We start from the raw sequence: 25,480 nt of genomic DNA on the forward strand, positions 1-25,480 counted from the left end.
ATGCGATGTGTCCACTTTCCCTACAGCTACAGTGGGTCCCAGAAGCTGAGCGTGTTTCCTCGGCATGGAAATGCCGATAGTGACAATTGGCTGCAGGACTAAGACTTGGGTCCAAAAGCACAGCATATACAAAAGCATCTTGGAAAGTAGAAAAGTCATGCAAAAATCAGACGTTCACCAGTCAGTAGCTCATACACGTTAATATCTTTTTCATGTGCGAGGTGATGGTCATATAGACATGCAAACATGATAAACAGGATTTCGTCATGCTGGACGGCAAATCACATGTGCACAGCTGTGTACTCAGGGAAGGATGGATAGTATTTACTTTTGGAACAGTGGAAGGGAGGGGGAGGAGGAGATTTCAGCCATCTCTCAGAAACCTTCAAGAGAGAAACACACACACAGACGCACCTACCAGCTGTCTGTCACGTTTATGTGCGACTGTAATCGTGGACAGCCGCATGCCAGAACGGAATCCGGCTGTAGTTCTAGTGAGTGTATAAACGCGGGGGCTACCGTTGTCCCAGGCCTGAGTCCCCGCCACACACTGCACAGCCTGGGGCTGAGATCCAGAGACCACGGAGGAAATGCAGGAAGGCAGGGAGGCCGGGGGTGGGGGTGTGGAGGGGGCAGGCCTAGGTGGCCGGCATCACCGCCCCGGCCTCTGCAGCTGCACACATTTGGGGACGGACCAGGTCCCCCCACCTTGTGTGTGTGTGTGTGTGTGCTCTGATTAGCTCAACCGCTCGCTCTGCCTGTGGCTCCTGCCGCCACCACACCCACCACATACTTTATAGAACACACGGGATATTTCAGTCTTTATCACAAACCAGATGCTTTGGGTCAGGGGTGGGAACCAGATCTGGCTCCCAACAGCATTTCTTAAGGCTTGTGGGGCAAAGTAGCAAGAAATTGCAAAAACTGTTAACATTTGCACGCTTGCAAAAAAACGTGAGGCCACAGAAAGTGTGCCTCTTTCTCTCTGGCTGTTTTTCTTCTTTCACTCTGCTCCCTCAGTCCAGACTCTGCCTGTAGGTTTTGTGTGCCGTGCCTTTGTGGTTTTCATGACATTTGGTGGGACAGGGGTTCTGCAGAATTCTCAGCTGGGAATAGTCTAGAAAAGGGACAGGGTTTATTTGCTGGCTAGTTCTCACTTCCTATTTTTACTGAGAATGTATTGGTTTTTTTAACTCCATGTCTTCAGCACTCCATGCTTTGGAACTTCCCTCCTTCAGGCTTCCTGCACTCTCGCCCATCCCCCAGACACACACACACCTGGGCCTGCACCCTATTCATAGCAATTGGATTCCTGCCCCCAGCCCCCTGCCAGGCCAGGAGCCTCCACAGGCTGCATGCCCCTGCTCTCGCTGCGTCTCCCTGAAACTCTCTCCTGGCTGCTGCTCTCTGTGGCTCCCTTCTTCCCAATAACTGCTCCCTCCTGTCCTTCTGCCCTTCAACCAGATTCCTCAGATTCTCTTCTCAGCTACTTTTTTCTTCTCATTGAGCCCGTGTATCCATTCGCTCAAATTCCACTCAAACTCCCTGTTCCGTTGCTCATTTTGATTAAACTCTCATCAGAGAGTACCGTGGGTTCTTGCTATCTGAGATGCTCCAAGATTCCAAGGAAAAGAGCCATACTTCGCGCTCCTCCTGGCTCCCAAGCTGCAAAACACAACTGTGGTGCCTGGCTCAAGGTAGGTCTCCACACCCTAAGTGTTGGTATGAGATGTTTTATCCTTTTATCCTTAAAGGATCTTTGTAATCACATATTTCAAAAACTGAGCTGTGTGACCTAAACTCTATTAGAACTTTATCTCTAAGTAGAGGACAAGATAAACTCTAAGGGCAGACCCTTTCAGTCCTTAAAAGCAAGCAAAGAACTCCAAACAAAACAAAACAAAACAAACAAAAAAAACACCCTGGTATCTGTTTTGCACACAGAGGTTACAAGCTTCATGTAATGGCTTTAAGTACAGTCTAATTTCAACCCTCTAGAAATGCACAACGCAGAAAGGAAAGTGAGAACCGTGCGACTACAACACTGTGACAATTGCTTTCATGCATGGATTTGAGCAGTCTCATTAGTGAGATGCTGACTGTCCACTTCAGCATATAGCTGCTATTAGCTATTAAGGAAATATTGTTCCCTAAGGCTGTTTTCAGTATATCTAAGACAGCAGTATAGTTAGTGACAGTACTAACAATGAATACTTATAGTGTTCATATTGTTAGGCATGTTTTTCATGCTTGATTCTCATGAAAACTCTATAAAGTGGAATGTATTAGTAGTTCTACTTTCTATATGAGAAAATGGAAACTCTGAGAGTTTGTGTAGTCTGCTTATAGTCACCAAAAACTACATACTTCCTGTTCATAAGACCTATATAAAATACTTAGAAAATATATCACACATTTTTTTATTCATTAATATTTATGTCTATTTTTTTTTCACCAAATCATACAGTTGTGTACTTATTTATAGAAGAGGAAAGAAAGGAAGAAAATTATCTAACAAAACCAACAATGGAAAACATTCTGATAGACATGGTAAGGACAATTTTAAATGATTACATCCATCATAATGTTCAATATGGTTTTCAGAGTAAGATAAAAATATATATCAAGATGTTGGATTTTAATTAAATTATGTGTAATTTTAATTTGGTCCTAGAAAGTTGTTATTAGGTCAATAATCATTGAACTACATGTTAAATAATTCCATGATCATATAAAATTATAAACAAAAAATACCTAAATATGATTAAGGTTTGAACATGTTTTATAAAGTGAGACTATTTAACTTATTCTTTATTGTGAATAAATATAAAATAGGGCAAAAGCATTTACTAATATTTTATTTACATATAAAATAGGGCAAAAATATTTACTAATAAGTAAAGAATAATGCATTCACTTAGTAAACAAATATATATATTTTTATATATAATATAGGGTCTTCCAGATGCAGCACGGAAATATAAAGAACTCAGAAGTTGTCATTCCAAACTTGAGTCAACGCAAGAAACATTCAAACCTGTGAAGAATTTTTGTGAGTTTATTTGAGCCAAACTTGGTAATTGCTGGGAAGCAAAATGTCGATGGATTAAGACAATGCTCCAGAGAATGGCAATTTTGCACCTTGTTTTATACATTACAATCAAAAGAGAAGACCTAAGTGTGTTACCTGAAATCCATACGTGATGGGTTAAGAGAAAGCAAAGCGGGGAAACCTCTGGGATTGGATAAAAAGTAAAATGATAAACACATACCTTTTGCACAGGTGGGTCCAGGGTAGTTAACAGTCAATAACTGACTCAGTAACAATGAGGGGATTTGTGCCTGTGCTTTGAGGGGTTCCAAAGGTATGTTATCTTAGATGCACAAAGATGACAGACAGACTCAGTTACGGTGAAAATTGACCTTTGTCAGGGAAGGTTTCTAGCCTAGGACATGACTTCACACCATAAACTGCTCTTATCATTACAAAGTTTTCATTTCAGACCATCCTTTGTGGTTACTCTAGTTCTCTGAGTTTGTAAGGCTACCACGAACACCTTCCCTGAATATGTGGCCCTTTTCTTTCACATTTGCAACAAGGACATGCTGCTTAGACTGAGAATAAGTGACTTTTCTTGGGCCCATAGAGAACTTGGGTTGCAGGTCCGTAACCCTGAAATTGAGTCCAGGTGAGTTCAGGTGCTTCCAGTAAAAAATCTGCTTACTTGGGTCAGAAGTCCCAAGAGCCATAAATTGGTAATGACAATCAAATAGTAATTTTGATGAATTTCTGAAGGCTGAGTTTGGACGACATGAGAGTGAGAAACTCCTGGGAACCACAACCTCAGAGGAGCCCCTGAGGAAGTTAAAGTTACCCAGACGTGTCAGAGGTACTACCGTGTTTCCCCGAAAATAAGATATCCTCCAAAAATAAGACCTACTTACAGGTTTCCTTCTGAGTGAAATATAAGGCATCCCCCGAAAATAAGGCCCCCCCTAGGCTAAACATGAGAGATTTGGTCCACTGATTCTGAAAGAAATGGAGTCACAAGAAATTCACCAGGAAATTTAGGAATTGGATTGTTATGATGATGTTCCAGAAGAGGATGACATGATTGTCATTGAATAAATGAGTAAATTCGTGATACTGTATGATTCAGTTTGTCTGGTTTGTGTTGACAACTACCGTACTACCATACCGTATACAGGTAATAAATTTCCTTTATTTTCATTTAACAATAAATGTGTACCGTATTGTTCTTCATGGAAAAATAAGACATCCCCTGAAAATAAGACCTAGTGCATCTTTGGGAGCAAAAATTAATATAAGACACTGTCTTATTTTTGGGGAAACAGGGTATGTTATCTTAGATGCAAAGAGACAATAGGCTCAGGTAAGGTAAAGATTGACTTTGTCAATGAAGATACATGCCTAGGACATGACTACCACTATAAGCTGCTTTTAGTTAAAGTTTAATTTCAGACGATCCTTTGTGGTTACTTTAGGTCTTTGAACACCATGCAGGCCCTCCTTGAGCTTGTCAAGTTAGCATGTAGCCCCTTTTGTCCGTAATACCAATAGGGCTGATGTAAGATTATGATAACTGAAGAAGCTATAAGACACAGACTCAGAATCTCTGAGAAGTACTTATACATGAAGGTGAACCTAGAGAAGCCCAAAGAAAAGAGGGGAGAAAAAAACAAGGGTGCTAGAGGACTCTGACACTTCTGGTACCAATAAGCACAGCCATCAGTAAATAGAGCCCCAACTCCTGGCCATATCAACTTCACTCCTTGCATGAAGGGTCTACTCAACTCAGTTCTTAGATGCACAATGTCTGGTGTTCAACAAAAGTATGGCACCCTACATGGCAAAGAAAACATAGTCTGAAGAGAAAATTCAAGCATCAGAATAAGACTCAGATATGTCAGAGATCTTAGAATGGTCTGAGTGGGAATTTTAAACTAATTCTGATTAACATGTAAGGGTTCTAATGGAAAGGGCAGACAAATGGAAGAACAGATGGGTGATTAAGCAGATAGATAGAAATTATAAGAAAGAATAAAAAAGAAATTCTAGAACTCAAAAACACAGTAAAAGAAATGAGAAATGTCTTCAATGGACTCATCAGTAGACTAGACATGCCTGAGGAAAGAATCCATGAATCTTAATATATCTTAGTAGAAACTTTGAAAACTGACGTGAAAAGAGAAAAATATAATGAAAATGGAACAAAATATCCAAGAACTGTGGAAAATCACAAAAGGTTTAACCATATGGAGGAGAAGAAAAAAAAAGAAGGAAGCAGAAGCATTTGAATAATAATGACAGGTAATTTTTTAAAATGAATGACAGACACCAAACTGCAGACCTAGGAAGCTCAGAGAACACCAAACAGTATAAATAATAACAAACTTTACATAGGCATATCATATTTGAGCTGAACAAAACCAAAGAGAAAAAGAAAATTAAAAATAAGCCGTACAAAGGAACAAGAATAAGAATTACATCCTACTTCTCTGTGGAAGCTATGCAAACAACAAGAGAGTGGAATAAAATATTTAAAAGGTTGAAACAAAAGCCCCACCAACCTAGAATTTCAGATCCAGTAAAATTATCCTTAAAAATGAATCAGAAATCTGAAGGAATTCATCACTGCAGATCTACCCTATAAGCAATATAGCAACGCCCAGCTTCCTCTCCCTAGTGACTAGCCTCCTTCGAGTTTCTTCAGCCCAGGAACATGACTTGCTTTATAGCCAGGTGCAAACATTTTACACTTTAACCAAATGTCTGTGAAGCATTTTCACATGCTTCATCTCATTTGCTCCTCAGAGAAGTCCTGGAGTAGGTAGATAGGAGACTTGGTAAAATCCTATTTTCATTAGCCAGAAATGGAGATTAGAAAGTTTAGAAACTTGATCCAATTGAAGTGAAGTAAAAAATGATGGAACTTGAAAATGACTTAAGGTTTTCTTACTAAGCAGAATATAATCAAACACTACTACAGTTAAATGTTTATATTGTATTCTCCTTGTGTGATCTACAATAATAATCTGCTTCATGTCCATTTTTACTACTGTGTTGCTGACACTTACCTGAAAGAGAAATTGCGGTGCTTCACTGGGCTAGAAAGTTTAGCTAAATCAGAAAGCAGGTCTAATTAAGCAAGTTATTTCTATATGTATAAAAGGCTATGTTGACCCAAACTTGTGCGATACATATAGAGTTCTCGCTGGCACCAATAACACATGTGTGTTTCCATCTGTCATTGTCCATCATAAATTTATTTGACACTTCTATTATAGAGAAAGGGTGAATAGCAAAAAAAAAAAAAAATTCTTCTAATTAATTTCCTTTCAATGTGCATGAATTTGTGTACCAGGACACTAGTTTTAATTAATATTGTAGGAGAAAAGTTGGGACTCAAAAAAAGGAATCATTAAACACTAGATACAACACATCTACCTTTCCTATCAATTTTGTTTGGAACTAATGTTGCATGTAGGAACAGGTTGAGGTGAAAGTGGAAATCCTGATTCTTATCCCAGGTGAGCCCCATTGGCAATTTACTTGGTCTTTGTGTTTCCTGTCCGATGAAACAGAGATGATATTACCAATCCTACCACTTTTCAGGTTGCTTTAAGACTTACCTGAAAATTCATTTCCTGTTATAAACATTTACTGACTGCCTCGTATACCCAAGGCATTGATATGAGGTGCATAATGAACAAAACCAATTCCTAGCCTTCATGGAGCTTCCACCTCAGTGGGGGAAGATATATGAAAAAGAAAGCAATAAAAAATAGGTGGTAAGGGTTGAGTCTGAAAAAAAGGTGTTTTCTTACATAAAGTGGTCAGGAAAGCCTCTATGGAATTTCAATAGATTGAACAAAGTAAATGAGTTGGAAAGGCTTGGTAGGCTGAAGGAACAGCAGTGTGAGCTGATGGAATGACAATGAGGTTCAAGAGGTGAGGCTGGAGGTGTAAATCATGTAAGAAAAGAGTCAGGCCCTCATACAAAGGCAGATGGAAGCCATTGGAGGAGTCTGAGCAGGAGGAACGTAACTTATTTACATTTGAACAAGATCACACTGACTACTGTGTGGAGAACAGAATAGATTACTGGGGGTCAAAGGTGATCAAAGGGAGGCTAGCCAATGTATTCAAGTAGACAAGGTAGGCTAGTTAAGGCTACTGTGATGATGCAAGTGGTAACTGGTCAGAGTGTGGGTATATTTTAAAGGAAGAGGCAATAGGATTTTCTCATGGATTGGATATAAAATGTGAGGGAGTGGAATAATAAGAAGTTAGGCCAGAACAAATGGAACAAAGATGTTAAAAATATAAGTGAGCTTGCTTTAGAATTTAACAGGCATTATGTAAGGCGATGTTAACTAGCTCATTATGCACCAGGAAGCCAAATATTTGATAGATTAAAATTTCATTTTAGTCCCCCATGACATATTTCCTGATTTTCACCAAATATTCATTCTGCAAATTCACCAGTCAGACGTCAGTTTACAATGGAAGTTTTCAATCAGAAACAAGTTTTATTATAAGAAACAATGCCATCATGTAAAAAATGCAAAAAACTGTGCAATTATGGCAAAATGTTTAAAAATATCTACACATTTGCCCCCAAAGGACTACAGTACTTACTACATACCTGAGCACTGAACATTGAATGACATTTAAACTGCTTCACACAGGGAATCTAATCCCTGCAGACCACTTCCACTTTTTCTCATGCACCAATGAGAGGAGCTTGATACTTATGCATCAACTTTGCAGGATAACAGAAAACAAAGATTGGAAACTAAAAACTACAATTAAAACTTTCCTATAATATACTTATACCAAGTCCAGTTTTCAATGTCTAAAAATATATAGGAAAGTGCTACATACATTCTTCAAATGCGAAAACAAAGTTAACGTGGGACACGCATATTTTAGACCTTTATTTTATTTAATTCTTCGGTCCCATTGTGCATTTTACTTATATTTTCAACATACTATGCAAATGTACCTTCACTATCTAAACATATATCCACACATATTAGTCATCTTAGTTTCATATCCAAATCATTTAAAAAGTGGCAAAGTATCCTAGTTATATTATTTAAACAAATAGTTATTCATACAAAATTCGACTTATCTTCTATTCCCATAGCAAATTCTAAACCTTGGCTTTGACACACTATACTTAGATCACACTCTCAACATAAATTTTTATAAGTAAAAGGATCAACTGTTGTGCAGATCAACAGGAAAAAAACCTACTGTGGGACCACAGCATGTTGTACTCCTACTCGGATTGGGCACATGGCACATGTACGTTACTAACTCAGCGTTCTATGTCATATTTTCAAGTAACATATTTTTCCTAAATAAATACAGAAGATTGTCAAAAAGCATCAGGAAATCTTACTCAATAAAGCTTTCAAAAATAAATTACATGAACACATCTTTGCAGAAGTTACTTGTTTTTTCCTCTCCTTCGCAATACAACACTTTAAAGATGCTTGAAAAAAACTCATAGAAATAGCCCCTCCACCAGGATGAGGATGAAGGAAAAACTGGGAAGAAAAAAAGGTTACTGGTTGACAAAGTTTATAAAGAGATCATATATATATTCTCAAGGCCAAGAAAAAGAACCACATATCTAGCTTCACAAGGCTAGATTTTAGAATGTTACTTCTACAAATCCTGTCTACTTTGAATTCTTCAGAAAACATTTCCTACTGTAGAGGTCTAAGTTTGGAAAGTTTCTGAAAAACGAGGTATGCGATGCAAAGAGGCAATGTTTCAAAATTGTTTCACAGTACCACCTCACAATTTATACAAGAGTTTCTAATACAAACCATGCTAATTTGTTTTCTTTAAGAAAATCAAAATGTTCTAGCTGAGGGCAGACTCTGCACTCTACCTGTATGTATCCTTTACTGATGATTCTAGGCAAAGTAAAACATAAGTTACTGATCCAAATATCTTCCTGAGGTATGAATGAGTTGGTTTGTCCTTTATGTGAATGTTCCTAACTGATTGTTAGAAATTCATCAGTTAAATATGAGATGTGATTTAGTGCCTATAATGCTATCGTCCTACTCACTCACTCTTTTCCTCCTCAGTCACTTTCAGCTAGAACAAAGTTTTCAAGGTAAAAATATTTATCACTGGTAAGTGCAAAAATGAAAAAGAAAATGAGGTTTTAATTGTCACATGTAACTTAAAAGCCATTAAATTCAACCACTGCAGAAGTTTTGTTTCTTTAAAACAGAATTTTAAAAGTAGGTTTAAAACTTCACATTATGCTCTGTGCAGAACAGAAATAAGTTACCTTTCATTGTACCGATTTAAGACTTAACAAGTAGAGGATGGAAAAGGAGGTCAGATAACAAAATGGCCCGTATTAGTGCAAATCTTCTGACTATTCTAAGACTTAGAACCATAACTGGCCACATCTTGCTATCATGTAAGTAGAGAATCTTGTGAAATCACAAGACTTCAACAGTCAAGTACAATAGCCATGGAACTCACGTACCAACCTGAAAGGTAGGCAGAGGCTCAGACAATTTAAATCCACTTAGCTATACACATGAATGAACTTATACTAGCACCAGCCACCTATGAATTTGAACCCTTTTGAGGATTTCTTAAATAAGACAGTGTTAGCACTTGAAAAAGTTAAAAGAAAACAGCTACTTTAAAACTTTAGCTTAATTCAAAGCTATATGGGAAATGGGAAATAATTAGACTGAAAGTTCTTTCTGAGATGATTTGTTTTTCCCTTTGATCTACTCTATAACAGAACACAATTAAATCTCAGTACACTTGGAAGCAGTACATACATATACACATATATACATGTGTGTGTGTGTGTGTGTGTGTGTGTGTGTGTGTATATATATATATATGTATGTATATATAAAATGAAAATCTGTTAGTGCTTTTCTGTGTTGGATAGGACACAGCTAAAGTCCTAGTGATATTGCCTCAGAGTTTTACCCGTATTTAAAATAAAAAGTCACATTAAACTATTTTGGATAACTTTAACCAATAATACCTAATCACTCTTATTAGACTGCATAGTTATTAACTCATCTGTATCTCAGAGACTATCACAAAACTCTAGAATGAAAATGATTGTTTTTATACCAGAAAAAAAATCTGTTAATTGCACTTTGTTACCTTTTGCTACTGAAATGAAACATCACAAGGATGAAAAGACATCCCTGCCTACACTGTAACCTTCCAGGGCGCTCACTTCGTGCACAAGCTCCCGGCTTTCTTACACACTGACAGCACTTCCTGCATCACTGAGACTGCTTCCTCAGGCAGCAGATGTCAGTGAGCTCTCGAAGGCCGGCTGCTCAAAGTACTTTCTGAAGACACTGAGGATAGAGTTTAGCAACTGCACATTCAAAATGCCGGCCGAGGTCCCAGAGCCGATCTGGGGTCTCATATACTTTCATCCATTGGTCAGTGATGTCATCATACTGATACAGAGAATTTTTTCTGCTGGTTCTGAAGACATGTTCTTCAACAGTCACTTGAGTAGCTCGAACAAATAAATGAAGTTTATTCTGGAAAAGTACCAGTTTAAGGTATGGATTGATGGATTCATCACATGGAAAGTCTTTCTTACGAGTCCATTTATTTAGCTCAATGTCATAGGCTTCTACTGTAAACATGCGTTGGTGATTTCCACAGGTTCCAGCTATGTAGTAGATAGAGTCTTTGTATACAGCGGCTAAGCCCTGGATTCTAGGCACAGTCATAGGGGTCAAAAAACCCCAGTAGTCTTTTTGAGGCTCATAGAAGAGGAAAAATTCTCCTAAAGGAAAAAAAAAAAAGAGAGAGAGAGAGAGAGAGAGAGAGAGAGAACAAGAATATGTACGTTTACATGCCTCTTTTTGGTTATATGTTGAAGACTAAAGAACATAATTTTTCAAATATTTCACTTTCTAAAATATTGCTTTTATAATCTCCAGAGATACATTATTTATAAAATAGCCTAAAACTTCTTCATTCCATGGCACAACATAACACAAAATATTAGTCAACCTGAACTGGGCGTGTTCATAATGGGGAGAGGTGAGGAGTTATTTTGGCTTGATGGCAGAACATTATTTAAGACCCTGGTTTGGACCTGGCCAGGTAGCAAAGTTGGTTAGCATGTCGCCCCTATACCAAGGTTGTGGGTTCAATCTCCCGTCAGGGTACATACAAGAAGCAACCAATGAATGCATAAATGAGTGGAACAACAAATGAATATTCCTCTTTCTCTTTCTTTTTCTCTATCACCCTCCCTCTCACTCCTTTTCTCCTTTCCTCTCTTCCTTTATCTAAAATAAATAAATAAAAACTTTGAAAGAAATAAGCTAAAAAACTTAAAAAAAAAAGACCTGGTTTCCATTTATTCTATCCAATTATATATTTCAGAAAATTTATTTTAAGCCACTTCTACAAAAGTGTTATTACTAACTAGAGGCCTGATGCACAAAATTTGTGCAAGTGTAGGCCTTCCTTGCCCTAGCTGCCAGCACCAGCTACCCTCTGGCACCTAGGACCCAGGCTTCCCTCACAGCCGCAGCTTCGTCAGGAAGGACATCCGGTCTAATTAGCACACTACGCTTTTATCATTATAGATTATTATAGATGGTTAGTCAATGAGGTCAAAGTATATATATAGCTTGATATTGAATAAGCCACTATAAATTTATTTGCTCATTATGGAATTGTTCAATTTGTGTCTATGGTGTACTTATGTGTTCATTTTAATATTGCCATAATGCAAACACAAATATTCAAGAGGTGAAAAGATGCTTTACAACTCAATGTTTCCCAAAGTTTGGTACGCATACCCCCAGGGGTACGGGAAGAGTTTGGTGGGGGTACGCGTTGCACTGGAGTTTGGTGAGGATATGCACTGCACCGTGCTTAGCTGAGCCTAATTCTACATTCTCATGAGTACGAGGGGTGCTCAGCGTTACGAAAATTATAGAAGGGGTACACATATGTCAAAAGTTTGGGAAACTGAGTTTACATGATAGAAAACACACACAGAGTTTATAGAGGTGACGTTGAGTCTGTTTCAATTCTATTTTAACAATGAAAGGGTGTGCTGAGTCAGGCTGCTAATATTAAAATGTCTGAAAGAATTCAACTGGTGAAGATATATGAGTTTAGCTAATTATAAGGTTTCTATAAAATCCTTGATATAAAAATCTGAACCCTTTATGAACAGATTAAATGATGCAACAACTACAGAAAGTACCTACATAAGCTTCTGACTACTCATATCAAGTTTATTTATATAGAGAGGCTTTGTTTAGATTACAAATACCTACTTCTAAACTGAGCCTCTCCTTGAAAACTATTTTGAACTAGGTTTACTCTGATCTACAAATTTAACTGTCAACTTAATAGTGATGCTGTGATTTCGGTTTTTCTTAAAATAGCTTGTTAAACTCCCTGCTTTCACTTGAACAACACCTGCCCTTAAATAATGAACTTCTAACGGATTCTTAGTAAAGAATATAGGAATAAAAACTTTCTAACGTGTACTACCTCTCTACAAATGTCTTATGGAAAGCAAAGATGATACATAAAAGAAAGTTGACTTTTACAATCTAAAATCCACTTTAATAAATTAAAAGCAATGATGGGCAGTTAAGAAAATTCTCAGAGCCTCAGATTCCTCTTATATAAAATATAATCTTGGATCAAACAATGTTCATTCCAGCTCTGAAATTCTATTAATTCCATGCTATTTTGCTTAGTATTTATATTAATGTACAACCTTTACCTTCCACTTGAGTGTCTTACAATTAATTCTATATTGGTCAACTAACTGGTTAGCCAGTAAGACCAAAACACATGTAAAGAGAGCTTCATCATATTGGATGCTACGACCTATACCACCATACTCAATAGTTCATACATCCATTCTTATATTCCAGTTTTCGGCAAGACCAACAAACCTAAAACATGCCTGTGTTTCTCACCTAAAATAAGGCATTAGAATTAACTTCGAGAATTAACTTTTACTGAACTTTAAATATATAAGTTTAAGCTTTGCTAGGAAAATTTAAGTCAAATAAAGGATTAGAGCAAAGAACAAAACTTAAACAATAGGATAAGAACTTAAAACTCATGTGTATCTACAAAAAAAGTTGCCCCTTTTTTCTTGTTTTATTAAAGTCATAAGTACAGAAAACATTCACATGTAAGCAATTAAGAAACACAGAGGAGAGATAAGGATGACGGTATTATTGACATTGCATTCGACATTCAACTAAGATGTGTAAACCCAAACACAAGGAAAACATTAGTTTTCTCAAATCAGAACCTTGGAACAAATGTCTTATTTATTCTCACCTAGTTGCTTTTTCTACCTCTCCGACATCACTTAAAATCTTTTAAAGCTAAGTATATTGAATATTCCCTCTTATTTATAATGTTAAAAGAAAAAAGTGACATCTCAAAGTTTCCAGTGGGGGAAAAAAATATCAGGGAAGGTAAACTAAACTGCACTGAAATTAAAATTTGAAGGCTGTAATTTAAAACTCTTTGTAACCTTTGCAATCATAAAGCTTATACAAAATTCTTGGGTAATTGGTTAATATAACCTTAATTAATGCTTTGTTCTTTCTCTTTTAAACTAATCTTTAAGTTCCATAAGAAAGAAGAGTTGCTAAATTTCCTGGTTATGTTATTGAAGAGCAAAAAAAGGTCATGTATCAACCTTGCTTTCTTCTTCTTCTTTTTAAAAAATATATTTTATTGATTCTTTACAGAGAGGAAGGGAGGGATAGAGCATTAGAAAACATCTATCAGCTGCCTCTTGCACACCTCCTATTGGGTATGTGCCTGCAACCAAAGTACATGCCCTTGCCTGGAATCGAACCTGGGACCCTTGAGTCCACAAGTTGATGCTCTATCCACTGAGCCAAACCGGTTAGGGTCAAGCTTTTTCATGTTTCAAGTCTTAAAAACAGCTCTGAAGTAGTCCTCCAAAAATACTAACTACTACTTATTAAAGAATGCTTTCAAAAATACTTATTCCATATGATGTCAAAACACAGTAAGAACATAGTAAAATACTATTTGACAACTTTACCTGCTACCCTTTCCTGAAGAACTAAGCCACTAGGCACCTACCCTGTAAGACATAGATCTTCTCTTTGTATTCCACGGCGTTATGGAACTCCATTGCAACAGGCATTGCGCAAACAGTTGTCCAACAATTTTCTCTGCTGTCATAGCACTCCACTGATTTTAGTGAGTTTCTCCCATCACCTTCATAAACACGCCCTCCGATGGCATACATCTTACCACAGCAATACACCAGCTTGCAGCCTATTCTGGCTCGAAGCAAGGATGGTTTGGATAGCCACCTATTGGTGGAATGGTCATACATCCAGAAATCGTTTTCTGCCTTATGGTCAATGGATACTTCACTGCTGCTTGGCCTGTATCCTCCTGCAATATAAATGTCATTATCTGGTGATATAAGAATCCCAACTTCTCTCAGATCATTTGGTGGCTTGCATAATTTAAACACTCTTCCTGTGGCTATATCTAGACAAGGCACTGTTTGCTTCTTTCCTGAGTGTTTGTGGGCAGCATCAAAACATATGATCATTTCAGATGCAGTCATTCCCAGTCTTTGTGTACAGCCATTAGTATTGGATGGTCCCTTCTCTACATAGCTTTTGGCTATAGCCTGTGCAAACCGAGGGGGGATTTTCTCTATAAAGGTATCTTCCATTAGAGGAAAACGTATGCATTTGGCAAAAATTTCTGGAAGGTGCACTTCTCTTTCATTCTGTTCATATTCAAACCACCTTACAATGCTTTCATAAACGTGCTCTTCTCGGTCCACGTTTAGATCGTCGCTGTCTAGTATACTTATCAGTTGGTCTTTTGTCAATTGGAGAAACTCCTGTTCTTTGGTGACACACAGAAACTTTTTACGGATGTATTCTTTGGATCGATACCCGAGCTCCTGATGACCATAATGGTCGGCGAAGATGAAGACGCCGATGGAGTTCTGGGGGTCCAAATGACTGACCATGTACTGAGCACACTGGTCTTGGATGGAAGGGATCTGGAAGATGCTCGCTGCAGTGAACAGGGCTTGAACATTGGCCTCTGTCAAGACAACTCTGGAGGTGTAGGCATACTTCAGCACTAACTCCATTGATTCCGCTTCAACACCGACTATTCGCACTTCTCTTTGAGAACTTTCTGTAAGGCCACTAGTGAACATGGATCTACAGAGGAAAAAGTACTTAATATTATATGTGTGCTATAAATAACAATTATGGTGGCAAATATTTAGCAGTATAAATTTACCACAAACATAACCCTTGAAACTGAGAAGTATCTCCTAATGTGTTTCCTGATATTCCGAATGGGGATTAAAGTTGCTCATCGAGCAAAAGAATGGAGTTTGACTAATCTGGAAAATCTTATCGGGATCGGTCAGCTCTATGCCAGCTCCGAGACAACATATTCCAGGACATCTTCTCTCCTGAGAGCTCCTACCCAGGCTTCTGGTCAAGTTACATCAGAGACTTGAGATCTTAAATCCCTAGGCTAGTCAGAAAGTTTAACACTTACTGGGTTGGGTGTTAATGTGATGCATTAGCATATAGAGATTGTCCAGCAAAACTTCTCATGTCCCAGGGGAAACTTACAAGGCAACTCAGCCCAAAATATATCTTTAAAATTTTCATCTTAGAAAGAGAAATTGTTCTTTATAAATTCTTATTTTCTACCTACTTATATTTACAACTATATCGTGCATGCTTCCTTGTTCAATGATAAGGAATATACAGAGCATCACTTATCCTTGGACATTTTAAAAACCTTTTCTTAAAAAATATACTTGATATTCTCATAGTTACCATATTTTACCTATGTATATCTATGTATTAATAAAGATTATGGTAGGCTGATAATAATGTTTACTTCTAAAGAGAATTTAGTAATTAACTGATTCTTGGAGATAACGGTTTTTAAACCCCAAACTTTTGCCTTTTTTTTTTTTTTTTTTTTTTTTTTTTAAATAACTGCATTTATAGGCCTTTCTTGGCCAAAAAAAATAATCAATTGCCAAAGCTTGGCTCTTTAAGTATTAGCTATTTACAAACATTATTTGTATTTCTTTTCTTTCTTTAAGGTTTCTTTCAAAGCTGCTCTTAAAATTAAAATATAAAAATCAAATCCAAAGCTCTATTAAAAGCTTTTTCATAAAGGGGCTGCATGCCCTAGATGCTGACTAGATGACTACTGAAAAAAGTTGACCTAACATTGGTGATAAAGTTAACTCTACAGTCCCAGACACCTCCCTCATGCTAAGGAAAATATTCTTAAATAGGAAGGTTTCCAGTCCTTTGGAAATTAAATGAATTTAAAAATGCAATCTGAGAAATACTGGAGGTATACAAGGTATCACAAGGACCCAGCTTGCTGCCTGAGTTCTATTTTTACTTTTACAATGTAAATTTTAAGTTTAATATCACACAGGCTTTTTTTGATGACTGAGAACTAGATGTTCCAATGTATGAGCTGTTTTTAAATTCAGGTGCTGAAAGCCTCAGCGATACAGATAGCAATTAAAGCTAAAAAGAAAGCCCTTCATTAGGCACAGATTAGCTCCCAAAGGAGAGCACTGGTCCAGGTCCCTTTATCCTGGGAACCGCTGCCGGCCTGAGCAGGCTGGTCTCCCAGCGGGAGCAGTGTGACACCTGAGGACACCTCCGCTCTAACAGGTGCTTCACGCAAACGCTATGTAAAGCAGGAGCACTTGGTCACACAGAACCCTGAACAGCAAAGCTTTTGTAATAATAGAAATTTTAATTCCGAGAAGTCACTGGAATCATGAAACAGCCATACCAGATTCCAAGCTATTCTAATTCTCCCACCAGTGATGCAAGACTTAGAAACCATTAAGTATGACTTCCCAGATTTCACAGCAGCAACTGCACTGTGCCAAGAAACTTCTGAACAAAAACGACAAGAGGAAAAAAACCTAATCCTTAAGTGTTCTAGCCAAATATCTTCATTTGAATTCGGATATCTAATTTCTTAGAAATTAAAAAAAATATATATTAAAGCATACTTCTTTTAAAGTGATTTGTCTAGGTCTTCAAAACTAATTTTAAAAGTATGACATTCAATGATATAAGACAGTATAACTTTTTAGTACGGCACAGACATTTTCACTTTGAAGTTCGATGTTTTGGGTCTTTTGAAACTATTTAAATCTTATATAATAAAAATTCCTGAGAGGCAGCTTTAAAGAGAACCCTTAAAGCCTTGCAGTGACTAAGAAACTTGGCTATGGAATCAAATCCAACCTCTGCCATGTCCTAGACGATTTAGACACCACTTAACCTCCACCCTCACCTGTTTTATCAGATGTAGAATGGGAATAACAACTATGCAGAGACAGAGTTTTAAATGATATATAGCAATATATGCAAAGTAAGCTTAGCCCAGAGCTTGATGAGCATTTAATTATGACATCTATTTCAATATTTTATGCATAAAGACCCTAACCATATCTAACGGATAGTCCCCGTAGTTTCCATTACCAGCCCAAACTTCATAATTTTTGTGTTTGAGTGTCTTTTTCCCCTCCCTTTTCCAGCTCACTGCCTCGTGACGGTTAATACTTAACAGTCCAATGACCTACCATACCAAGTCTACATGGTTACATCACAAGCATGAGGGGGAAGTGACTATATTTAACTATGTCCTGAGAAACAGGAACCAGAAACTGCCACGTGGAACACTACACTGCCACATGCCCTACAAAGGTAAGCACCTTCAAAAGGAAAAAGCATTTCGAGTGTGGTTGAGGAAATTACTTCCTGTTCATTCATGCACTTTATTGGACACTGAATGGCTTTAAAAAAAAAAAAAAAAAGCACTTGAAACAAAAGGAGAACTTAAACTCAAGCAGGAAGCTGCCTTTATCACTGATCTTTTCTTAGAATGTGAAATCCTATTTTAGACTCTAGTTTTAAAATTTAACTTTTCCAAGTTTTTTAAAGATGGTTATAAACGAAAATGAGAACTTAGCTTCGAAATCTTGGAAATAATTATTAGTCTGGGGCATAAGGTACACAGAAAACTACATTTCATTTACTTTTATTTCACTGCTTTTATCCCCAAGGAATTAAAAACAATCTATTAATAGGTTTCTTTTGTATTTGGTTTTTTCAAAAGAACAGGCTATTATGCTTTAAACTCTAAAAGAGTTACACGCACTAAAGAAACATGCATCATAGATAAAATTTTGGAAGCAATTCTTTACGGGCACCGCCCAACACAATTTCAGGGATGGAAGTGCCCTACCTGGGCTGTGCATGTGGCAGCCACCGCCTCCATGTGGCTACTGAGCCCTTCAAATGCGCACAGTGTGCCTGAGGAACTGAAGTTTTTAAATTGTGTTTAATTTTAAATAAAGCTTCGATGCCACAGGTGGCCAATGGCTGCCATATTGGGCAGCACGACTCTAGACTTTCTGGTCATTTATCTGAGACAGACAGACAGAAACATAGGAACTTACACACACACACACACACACACACACACACACACACCTGAATTCTAGAAGAATCCGACAAGTCAACAACAAGAAAAAGAAGAAAAGAATAGGGCCTGTTATCCCTTTTCAGGACACAGACTCGGTTCCGCCTCCTCGCAGCGGTCAGGGCAGTCACAGAGGGCCGTGCCAGGGCGGGGAGCTCGGGCGTGGGCCGAGGCCTCCACGCGGTCATACCTGAAGTAGGGGCTGATGGCAGCGAGAACGTTTCTATGACAGGAAAATGTTTTCCCGCGATCCACTTCCACTACAATGTCTGTCAACTGGCCTTCATCGAGCATTGTTTTGAGCTGCTTAAGAATACTGCAAGCGTGAAAGGGGTCCATGGCATCGCTGGCTGTGTCTGCAGATGGAATTCCGGGCGGAGTTGGGGAAGGCTTATTTACATCTAGGAGAAAAATCGTACAACCACAAGGAGTTCGGGGCCGTGTGTGTGTGTGTGTGTGTGTGTGTGTGTGTGTGTGTGTGTGTGTGACGGTGTGCTCGCTGGCTTGGCGTATTGTACTCCCGTGCGGACACACACATGTGCATGTATGCGCACCGCCGGGCGGGGCCGCGGGGCTGCACCTGGGGGAGGCGAGCGGCGCGGCGGGTCCACGCCGGCCCGCGCCCCGGAGCCCGGCGAGCCCGCAGCCCGCGCTCCCCGGGCGGCCGCGCGCACCGAACGGCCGCACCGCCCCGGCCGCCGAGCGCCGCCGCGGGCGCGAGCCTCCCGAGAGGCGCGCGAGGCAGCAGCCGCCGGTACCGCTCCAACCGCCGCCCGGGAGGTCGGACCGAACCGGCGTCGGGTACCCGGCCTCGCCATCCTCGTCCGACCGAACCGCCCACCGCCCTCCACGCCATCCGTCCCCTCCCCTCATCCCGCTTCACCTCTCCATCTTTCTCTCCTGCTCCGCATCGCCACCTGCGCGGCGCCCCGCCCGCGCCTGGCCCCGGCCCGCCTCCCCGCAGCACACCTCGCCAGCCACGATACGACCCACCTGCCGACGCGGCCATTGCTCCACGGGGCCCCGCTCCAGCTATTTAAAGAGGAAATGTCATTTCGCTTCTCTGGCTCCCGGGTTCCGGCTCTTCTAGGCTTCCCCGAGCCAATGGGGTGGCCTATGCATCCGGCTCCGCCCCCAGCTTCCGAATTCCGGACGATGATTGGTCAGGACGTGCGCAAGGCCCGTCGGGAATTGTAGTTTTATTGCCCCCGCTCCCGCGTGGTCCTGGACGGGTGGAGACCAAAGCCAGGGGTTCCTATTGGTTGGCTCTGAAGGAGGTGGAGAGCAGAGGTGGTGGCCAGCCTGTGTCCTTGGGGCGCGCGGCGCCTGCCCGGAGAGATAGTCCTCCAGCCTGGAGAGCTGTCATTCTGAGGGGCTAGGGCTGGGGAAGCTCTTACAGAGCAAATTTCCCCCACTTCAGGCCTCTCCCAGGGGCCCAGCTCATTTTTTTGTTTTTGTTTTTTTAATCTTGTTCTTTATTCCCTAAACCTCCTGCCAATGATTAGCTTCCGGTATGAAAGCAGGCTGTGAAACCAGAAAAATGTGAAAATGGACTGGGGCGATGTTGTCCAAAAGGTGCGAATGAAATCTGACACCTCACCCTGCAGAAAATATCAGGAGGCCCAAAAGCAACCCACCTCTGATGAGTCACCTGTGACACCCAATTGCAATGGCATCTCCTTGGCCCAGTGCTCTGTTTCCTCAGATTAGCTCAGTCTCCTTACCAGGCTGCTGGGGATCCTAACTCTCACACCTTGCTTTCCTGGGACGCTCAGAGAGCACCTGTTCCACTTCAGGAGCACCTGGACTTCCAGGTACGAGGAGGAGTTAGCATACTAGTGTGGATTTCCTTTGAAGAAATATTGGAGCATGCCTTGAGCCTGGAGCCAGGGAGGATTACTGAATATGGGGCCTTAGAGGGGACCCTTTAATTCTTGAGTTCTTAGATTTCAACCTCTACATTTGGGAATAATACTTTCTGTTCTTTCTGCTTCCTAGGCTCCAAGTTCTTAGATTTTCAACCTCTACATTTGGGAATGATACTTTCTGTTCTTTCTGCTTCCTAGGCTCCAAGATTTTTTTTTAAATTTACTGATTTATTTTATTTTATTTTTTTACAGAGAGGATAGGAGAGGGATAGAATGTTAGAAACATCGATAAGAGAAACATCAATCAGCTGCCTCCTGCACAACCCCTACTGAAGATGTGCCCACAACCAAGGTACATGCCCTTGACCAGAATCGAACCTGGGACCCTTCAGTCTGCAGGCCAAGGCTCTATCCACTGAGCCAAACTGGTTAGGGCAGCTGCAAGCCTTTTGAAAGGAAATGGAAATTTTACTGTTGACATGTTTTGATTTCCTTGTCTTGTGTTTCTAGTATCTAAAAGGATGTCCGGAACATTATAGGTACTTAATATTTTAAAAAAATAAATGTCAGGCACAAATGAGCCAACATTGGAAATGCTATTTCTAGCCCTTTGAAATGTAACAAAGTATCAGTGAATTGGGAAGAAGTTTCTAGTAGAGATGTAATTAGTCCATGCTTGTAGTTTTTCTAACACAGAAAAGATTAAACAGTTGAACTTGAAGAAGCATCTTAGAATTTAAGTTGTCAAAGAAGAAAGAGATAAAATGATGAAAAACAACCTAGTTCTCTCCCTTTGATCTGTTAAAAAATGTAGAGTTAATTCCTTGTGAGTTAACAAGAATTGGTGTTTCCTGGAGCTGGGATGTATGGCTGTTGATAAGCACTTATAACTTCCCTTATGAGCACCCGCCTGCACAGTGCTGCATGGGTGAAATCGATAAATTGATTTTGTTACTCATAACTCTAAATTTCCTTCTCTACGAGTTGCTCTCTAACTTACGGAAATAGTGGGGGTTTCACTTACAATATTGATGGTATTAAGAAAAAAAATGGCATAGTCATTATGGTTGCCAGATTTATCAAATAAAAATAAAGGACATGCTTGTTAACATAGGAAATATTCAATCTTGTGAAGAATTTTTGTGAGTTTATTTGAGCAAAACTGTAGACAGTTGCTGGGAAACAAAATCTCAGTGGAAGTAATGCTCCAGAGAGGGACAGTTTTGCACCTTGTTTCATACATTGTCATCAAAAGAGGAGACTAGGTCACATGAAATCCAATGGGGAGAAATGAGGGAGGCAGGAGAAACCAAAGCAGGGAAACCTCTGAGATTGGATAAAAAATAAGATGATAGACACAGACTTGTTTTAGTTAGGTGGGTGCGTGATAATTAACAGTCAACAATTAATAACAATAAGGAGAATTTTGGTATCTGCAGAGTGGTGCCTCTACTTTGAGCTATCCAGAAAGAGGGAAATTACTGTGACATCAATGATTTGTTATCATGTACACCAGTGGTTGGCAAACTCATTAGTCACAGAGCCAAATATCAACAGTACAACGATTGAAATTTCTTTTGAGAGCCAAATTTTTTAAACTTAAACTTCTCCTAATGCCAGTTCTTCAAAATAGACTCACCCAGGCCATGGTATTTTGTGGAAGAGCCACACTCATGGGGACGTGGCTCGTGAGCTACAGTTTGCCGACCACAGATCTACACTAATAAAAGAGAAAGATACAAACTGACCATACCTTCTCAATACCCACCAGCTAATTAGGAGTGAGTATGCATATTAACCCAACAAAGGTGGTTAATTTGCATACACAGGCACTGAGTGTCTGGGTGGGGAGAGGGGGAGAGTATGTGTGTGTGTAGGGGGGGGGGGGGGCGCGGAGACACAGGTGTTTGGCACCGCCCAAGCAGCTCCGGGCCTCTGGGCAGGGTGGGAAGGCTGAAAGGTGGCTCTGGGCTGGAGTGAAAGCGGTGCTGGCAGCCAGGGGAAGGAAGACCCATCCTTGCACAAATCTTCCTGCATCGGTCCTCTAGTAGATACAAAAAGACAATATACAGGCTCAGTAAAGGTAGAGACTTAAACCTTTGTCAGAGAAGATACTGGCCTAGGACATGACTACCCATCATAAACTGCTTTTTAGTTTAAAAAAAAATTTAATTTTAGTGCATCCTTAGTGGTTACTTTAGGTCTCTCAGTTTGCAAGGCTGCCAGGCAGGCTTTCCCTGAGCTAGTCAGGTTAGCAAGTAGCCCTTTTTCATCCACACTTATTTGGGACATACTTAAAGCAAAATATCATTTGTTTTTGAAGTTAAAATTTAAAACATACTGAAAGAAATAGTGACAGAAAACTTTCCCCACCTGGTGAAAGAATTAGACTTACAAGTCCAGGAAGCGCACAGAACCCCAAACAAAAGGAATCCAAAGAGGAACACACCAAGACACATCATAATTAAAATTCCAAGAGCAAAAGACAAAGAGAGAATATTAAAAGCAGCAAGATTTAAAAGCAGGTAGTTACCTATAAAGGAGCACCCATATGATTGTCAGCTGATTTCTCAACAAAAACCATGCAGGCCAGATGGGAATGGCAAGAAATATTCAAGGTGATGAATAGCAAGAACCTACAGCCAAAAATACTCTACCCAGCAAAGCTATCACTCAGAATCAAAGGCCAGATAAAGAGCTTCACTAATAAAAAAAAAATGCTAAAGGAGTTCATCACCACCAAACCAGAATTATATGAATTGCTGAAGGGGGTTCTTTAGGAAGAGGAAGAAAATAAAGATAAAAATTATGAACAACGAATACGTAACTATCAACAAGTGAATATAAAAACCAAGGAAATTAAAAAATCTGATGAACAATTTTAACTGGTGAATATAATAGAATCAGAGGTATGAAAGGGGAGTGAACTGACGATTCTCGGGGGAAAAGGGAGTGAGGGGTGTGGGAAGAGACTGAACATAAACTGTGCACCTATGGATGAGGACAATGGGGGGGCGGGGAAAGGGCAGAGGGAGGGGTGGGTGGGAACCTGGTGGAGGGGAGCAATGGAGAGAGGGGGAAAATGAGGAACATTTGTAATAATATGAACAATAAATATTTATTTTAAAAAAATTTAACTGGGTGTTCTGTATTTTATCTTTCAACCTATCCAAACCTGTAAAAATAGAGATTTTCTTTTGTATTTTGATTTTGTTGTAACTGCATATCTCAGCCTAAGAAACTTGGCCAATTTTCTTTTTAATTCTCCCCTAGTTAATAAAGAGACTTGCAAATATTGTTTAATTAACTAAAAGTTTTCTGATTTTTTTTTGACAAAAATTTCTGAAGTTGGGGTGGACAGAATACAAAAAACAAAGACCAATTTAAATATAAATAGAAAAAAACTAAGTTGAAATTGCAAGGCTGCCATTAATGTGGCACTGTAAATTACTCATTCTCTCATCAGATGGCATTGCATAATAAAGACTTCATTATTAGAAATGCATTTTTAAAAACAGAATAAGTAGAAGAAAGTGGAAATTGCACCAGTGGTTTCAGGGTTAATACTAAGTAGCCAAAGGCTACAGCTTTGTTTTTTAAAAGATCTACCGTATTTTTTCGGCGTATAAGATGACCCCCTAATTTTACAGTTAAAACATAGGTTTAGGCCTATATTCACTGTATAAGACTACCCCCAACTTCCGAGGCAACACCAGTTCTTTTTTTAATAGACCGCCTCTCTGACTCTGGCCAATCTGAGCAGGCTTTTTACTAGAACACAGTGTAGCTTCAGGTACAGAACATGTATAATTTGCATGCATAAAAAGCCTGCTTGGATTGGCTGAGTTAGAGAGGCGGTCAGAGCAGCCTTGCAGTGATTGGTGCGGGATCGAGTTGGAAAATTGTTTAGCTGCCGGCATATCGAGACGTTTCTCGGGATATACTCGGCGTATAAGATGACCCCCGATTTTTCGGTTGACTTTTTTCTGTTTCAAAAGTCGTCTTATATGCCGGAAAATACGGTAATTTGAAATTTAATGAAAACCTGTCAATCCAGGAAGGCAGCAACAAAAGTAAACCAATTTTCTTCTTAAAGTATTAAGTATTATATTGTCCTCTGAAGTAACTTTCTCAAATTTTTACAGTTTAAAGTAAAATTTAGTAAGGTTGAAAATTGAAAAAGCAAACCAGAACCTTTGAAGGATTATATTTAGCTCAAGTTAGACATTTAGAGTTTTATTCTTTTAACATTATCTAGGAACTGGAAGCAAAGAAGATTGCTATAATCATGCTTGTTTAAGAGTGAAAAAGTCGCCGAAACTGGTTTGGCTCAGTGGCAGAGTGTCGGTCTGCGGACTGAAGGGTCCCGGGTTTGATTCTGGTGAGGGGCATGTACATTGGTTGCTGGCACTTCCCCACTAGGGGGTGTGCAGGAGGCAGCATGTCGATGTTTCTCTCTCATCGACGTTTCTAGCTCTCTGTCTCTCTCCCTTCCTCTCTGTAAAAATCAATAAAATATATTTAAAAAAAAAAAAAGTGAAAAAGTCTTTACATTTGAATTCTAGCACAGAGGAAGGATTATGAAAGCAGCAACTTTAGAAAACGAGAAAATTGGCCAGTGACCTTTTTGGGTTATTGTTTCTGCTTCAACTTTAAGATAATAACTTTTAGTAATTATCAGTTGTGCCCAGGCAACTGTGGGAAATAATGCCACACACCACAAGAATAACAGCTCTAATGAGGAAGGAGTAAAAGAAAAGAGGACTTTGCTTCTGCACATTGATTTTATCCTTTTCCACTTTCCCTGGTCAGTCCTGTGACATTGGCTAGAGCTATAGAGAATGGAAGTAAAGAGAGAATACCTTTGCCTCTTACCTTTCAGCAAGTGACATCTTTATATGTTTATCTTTGTCAGGCTGCAGCTACAACAAAATCTGGCACTTTTCCTTGCTGAAGACTTTTGTATTGCCTGGATTAATGCCTAAAATAAAGCAAAAAT

At 39.4% G+C, this 25,480-nt stretch overlaps 1 protein-coding gene and 1 long non-coding RNA gene across 3 annotated transcripts; one reads left to right on the forward strand and one right to left on the reverse strand.

Annotated features, from left to right (window-relative positions):
* Positions 1–1,662: 1,662 nt before the first annotated feature.
* Positions 1,663–3,497, forward strand: LOC311631960. Its single transcript, XR_014796680.1, has 3 exons — positions 1,663–1,697; positions 2,468–2,550; positions 2,956–3,497. It is a non-coding gene; the product is annotated as an uncharacterized lncRNA (long non-coding RNA).
* Positions 3,498–7,517: 4,020 nt separating this feature from the next.
* KBTBD8 (kelch repeat and BTB domain containing 8) lies at positions 7,518–19,688 on the reverse strand. 2 transcript variants are annotated; one of them, XM_084902159.1, is made up of 3 exons: positions 19,607–19,688; positions 14,168–15,282; positions 7,518–10,838 (listed from the first exon to the last, which is right to left on the reverse strand). In XM_084902159.1, the coding sequence occupies exons 2-3, from the start codon at positions 15,276–15,278 to the stop codon at positions 10,375–10,377; spliced, it is 1,575 nt and encodes a 524-aa protein (XP_084758285.1). In that variant the 5' UTR covers positions 15,279–15,282; positions 19,607–19,688; the 3' UTR covers positions 7,518–10,374. The 2 variants fall into 2 exon arrangements, with proteins under 2 accessions (XP_084758285.1, XP_084758284.1); XM_084902158.1 differs by lacking the exon at positions 19,607–19,688 and adding an exon at positions 18,804–19,595.
* Positions 19,689–25,480: the final 5,792 nt, after the last annotated feature.

The sequence above is a fragment of the Pipistrellus hanaki genome (genome assembly GCF_964339955.1).
Source record: "Pipistrellus hanaki genome assembly, chromosome: 13".
Taxonomy (NCBI): domain Eukaryota; kingdom Metazoa; phylum Chordata; class Mammalia; order Chiroptera; family Vespertilionidae; genus Pipistrellus; species Pipistrellus hanaki.

What these genes read in the sequence shown, in the direction of transcription:
- KBTBD8 (XM_084902158.1), bottom strand. Translation starts at nt 19,486, where the DNA reads ATGAGGGGAGGGGACGGATGGCGTGGAGGGCGGTGGGCGGTTCGGTCG. An exon ending in GCCATCAGCCCCTACTTCAG is followed by an intron (nt 15,283 to 18,803) that starts GTATGACCGCGT and finishes TTTCCTCTGTAG; the next exon opens with ATCCATGTTCACTAGTGGCC. An exon ending in GAAGATCTATGTCTTACAGG is followed by an intron (nt 10,839 to 14,167) that starts GTAGGTGCCTAG and finishes TTTTTCCTTTAG; the next exon opens with GAGAATTTTTCCTCTTCTAT.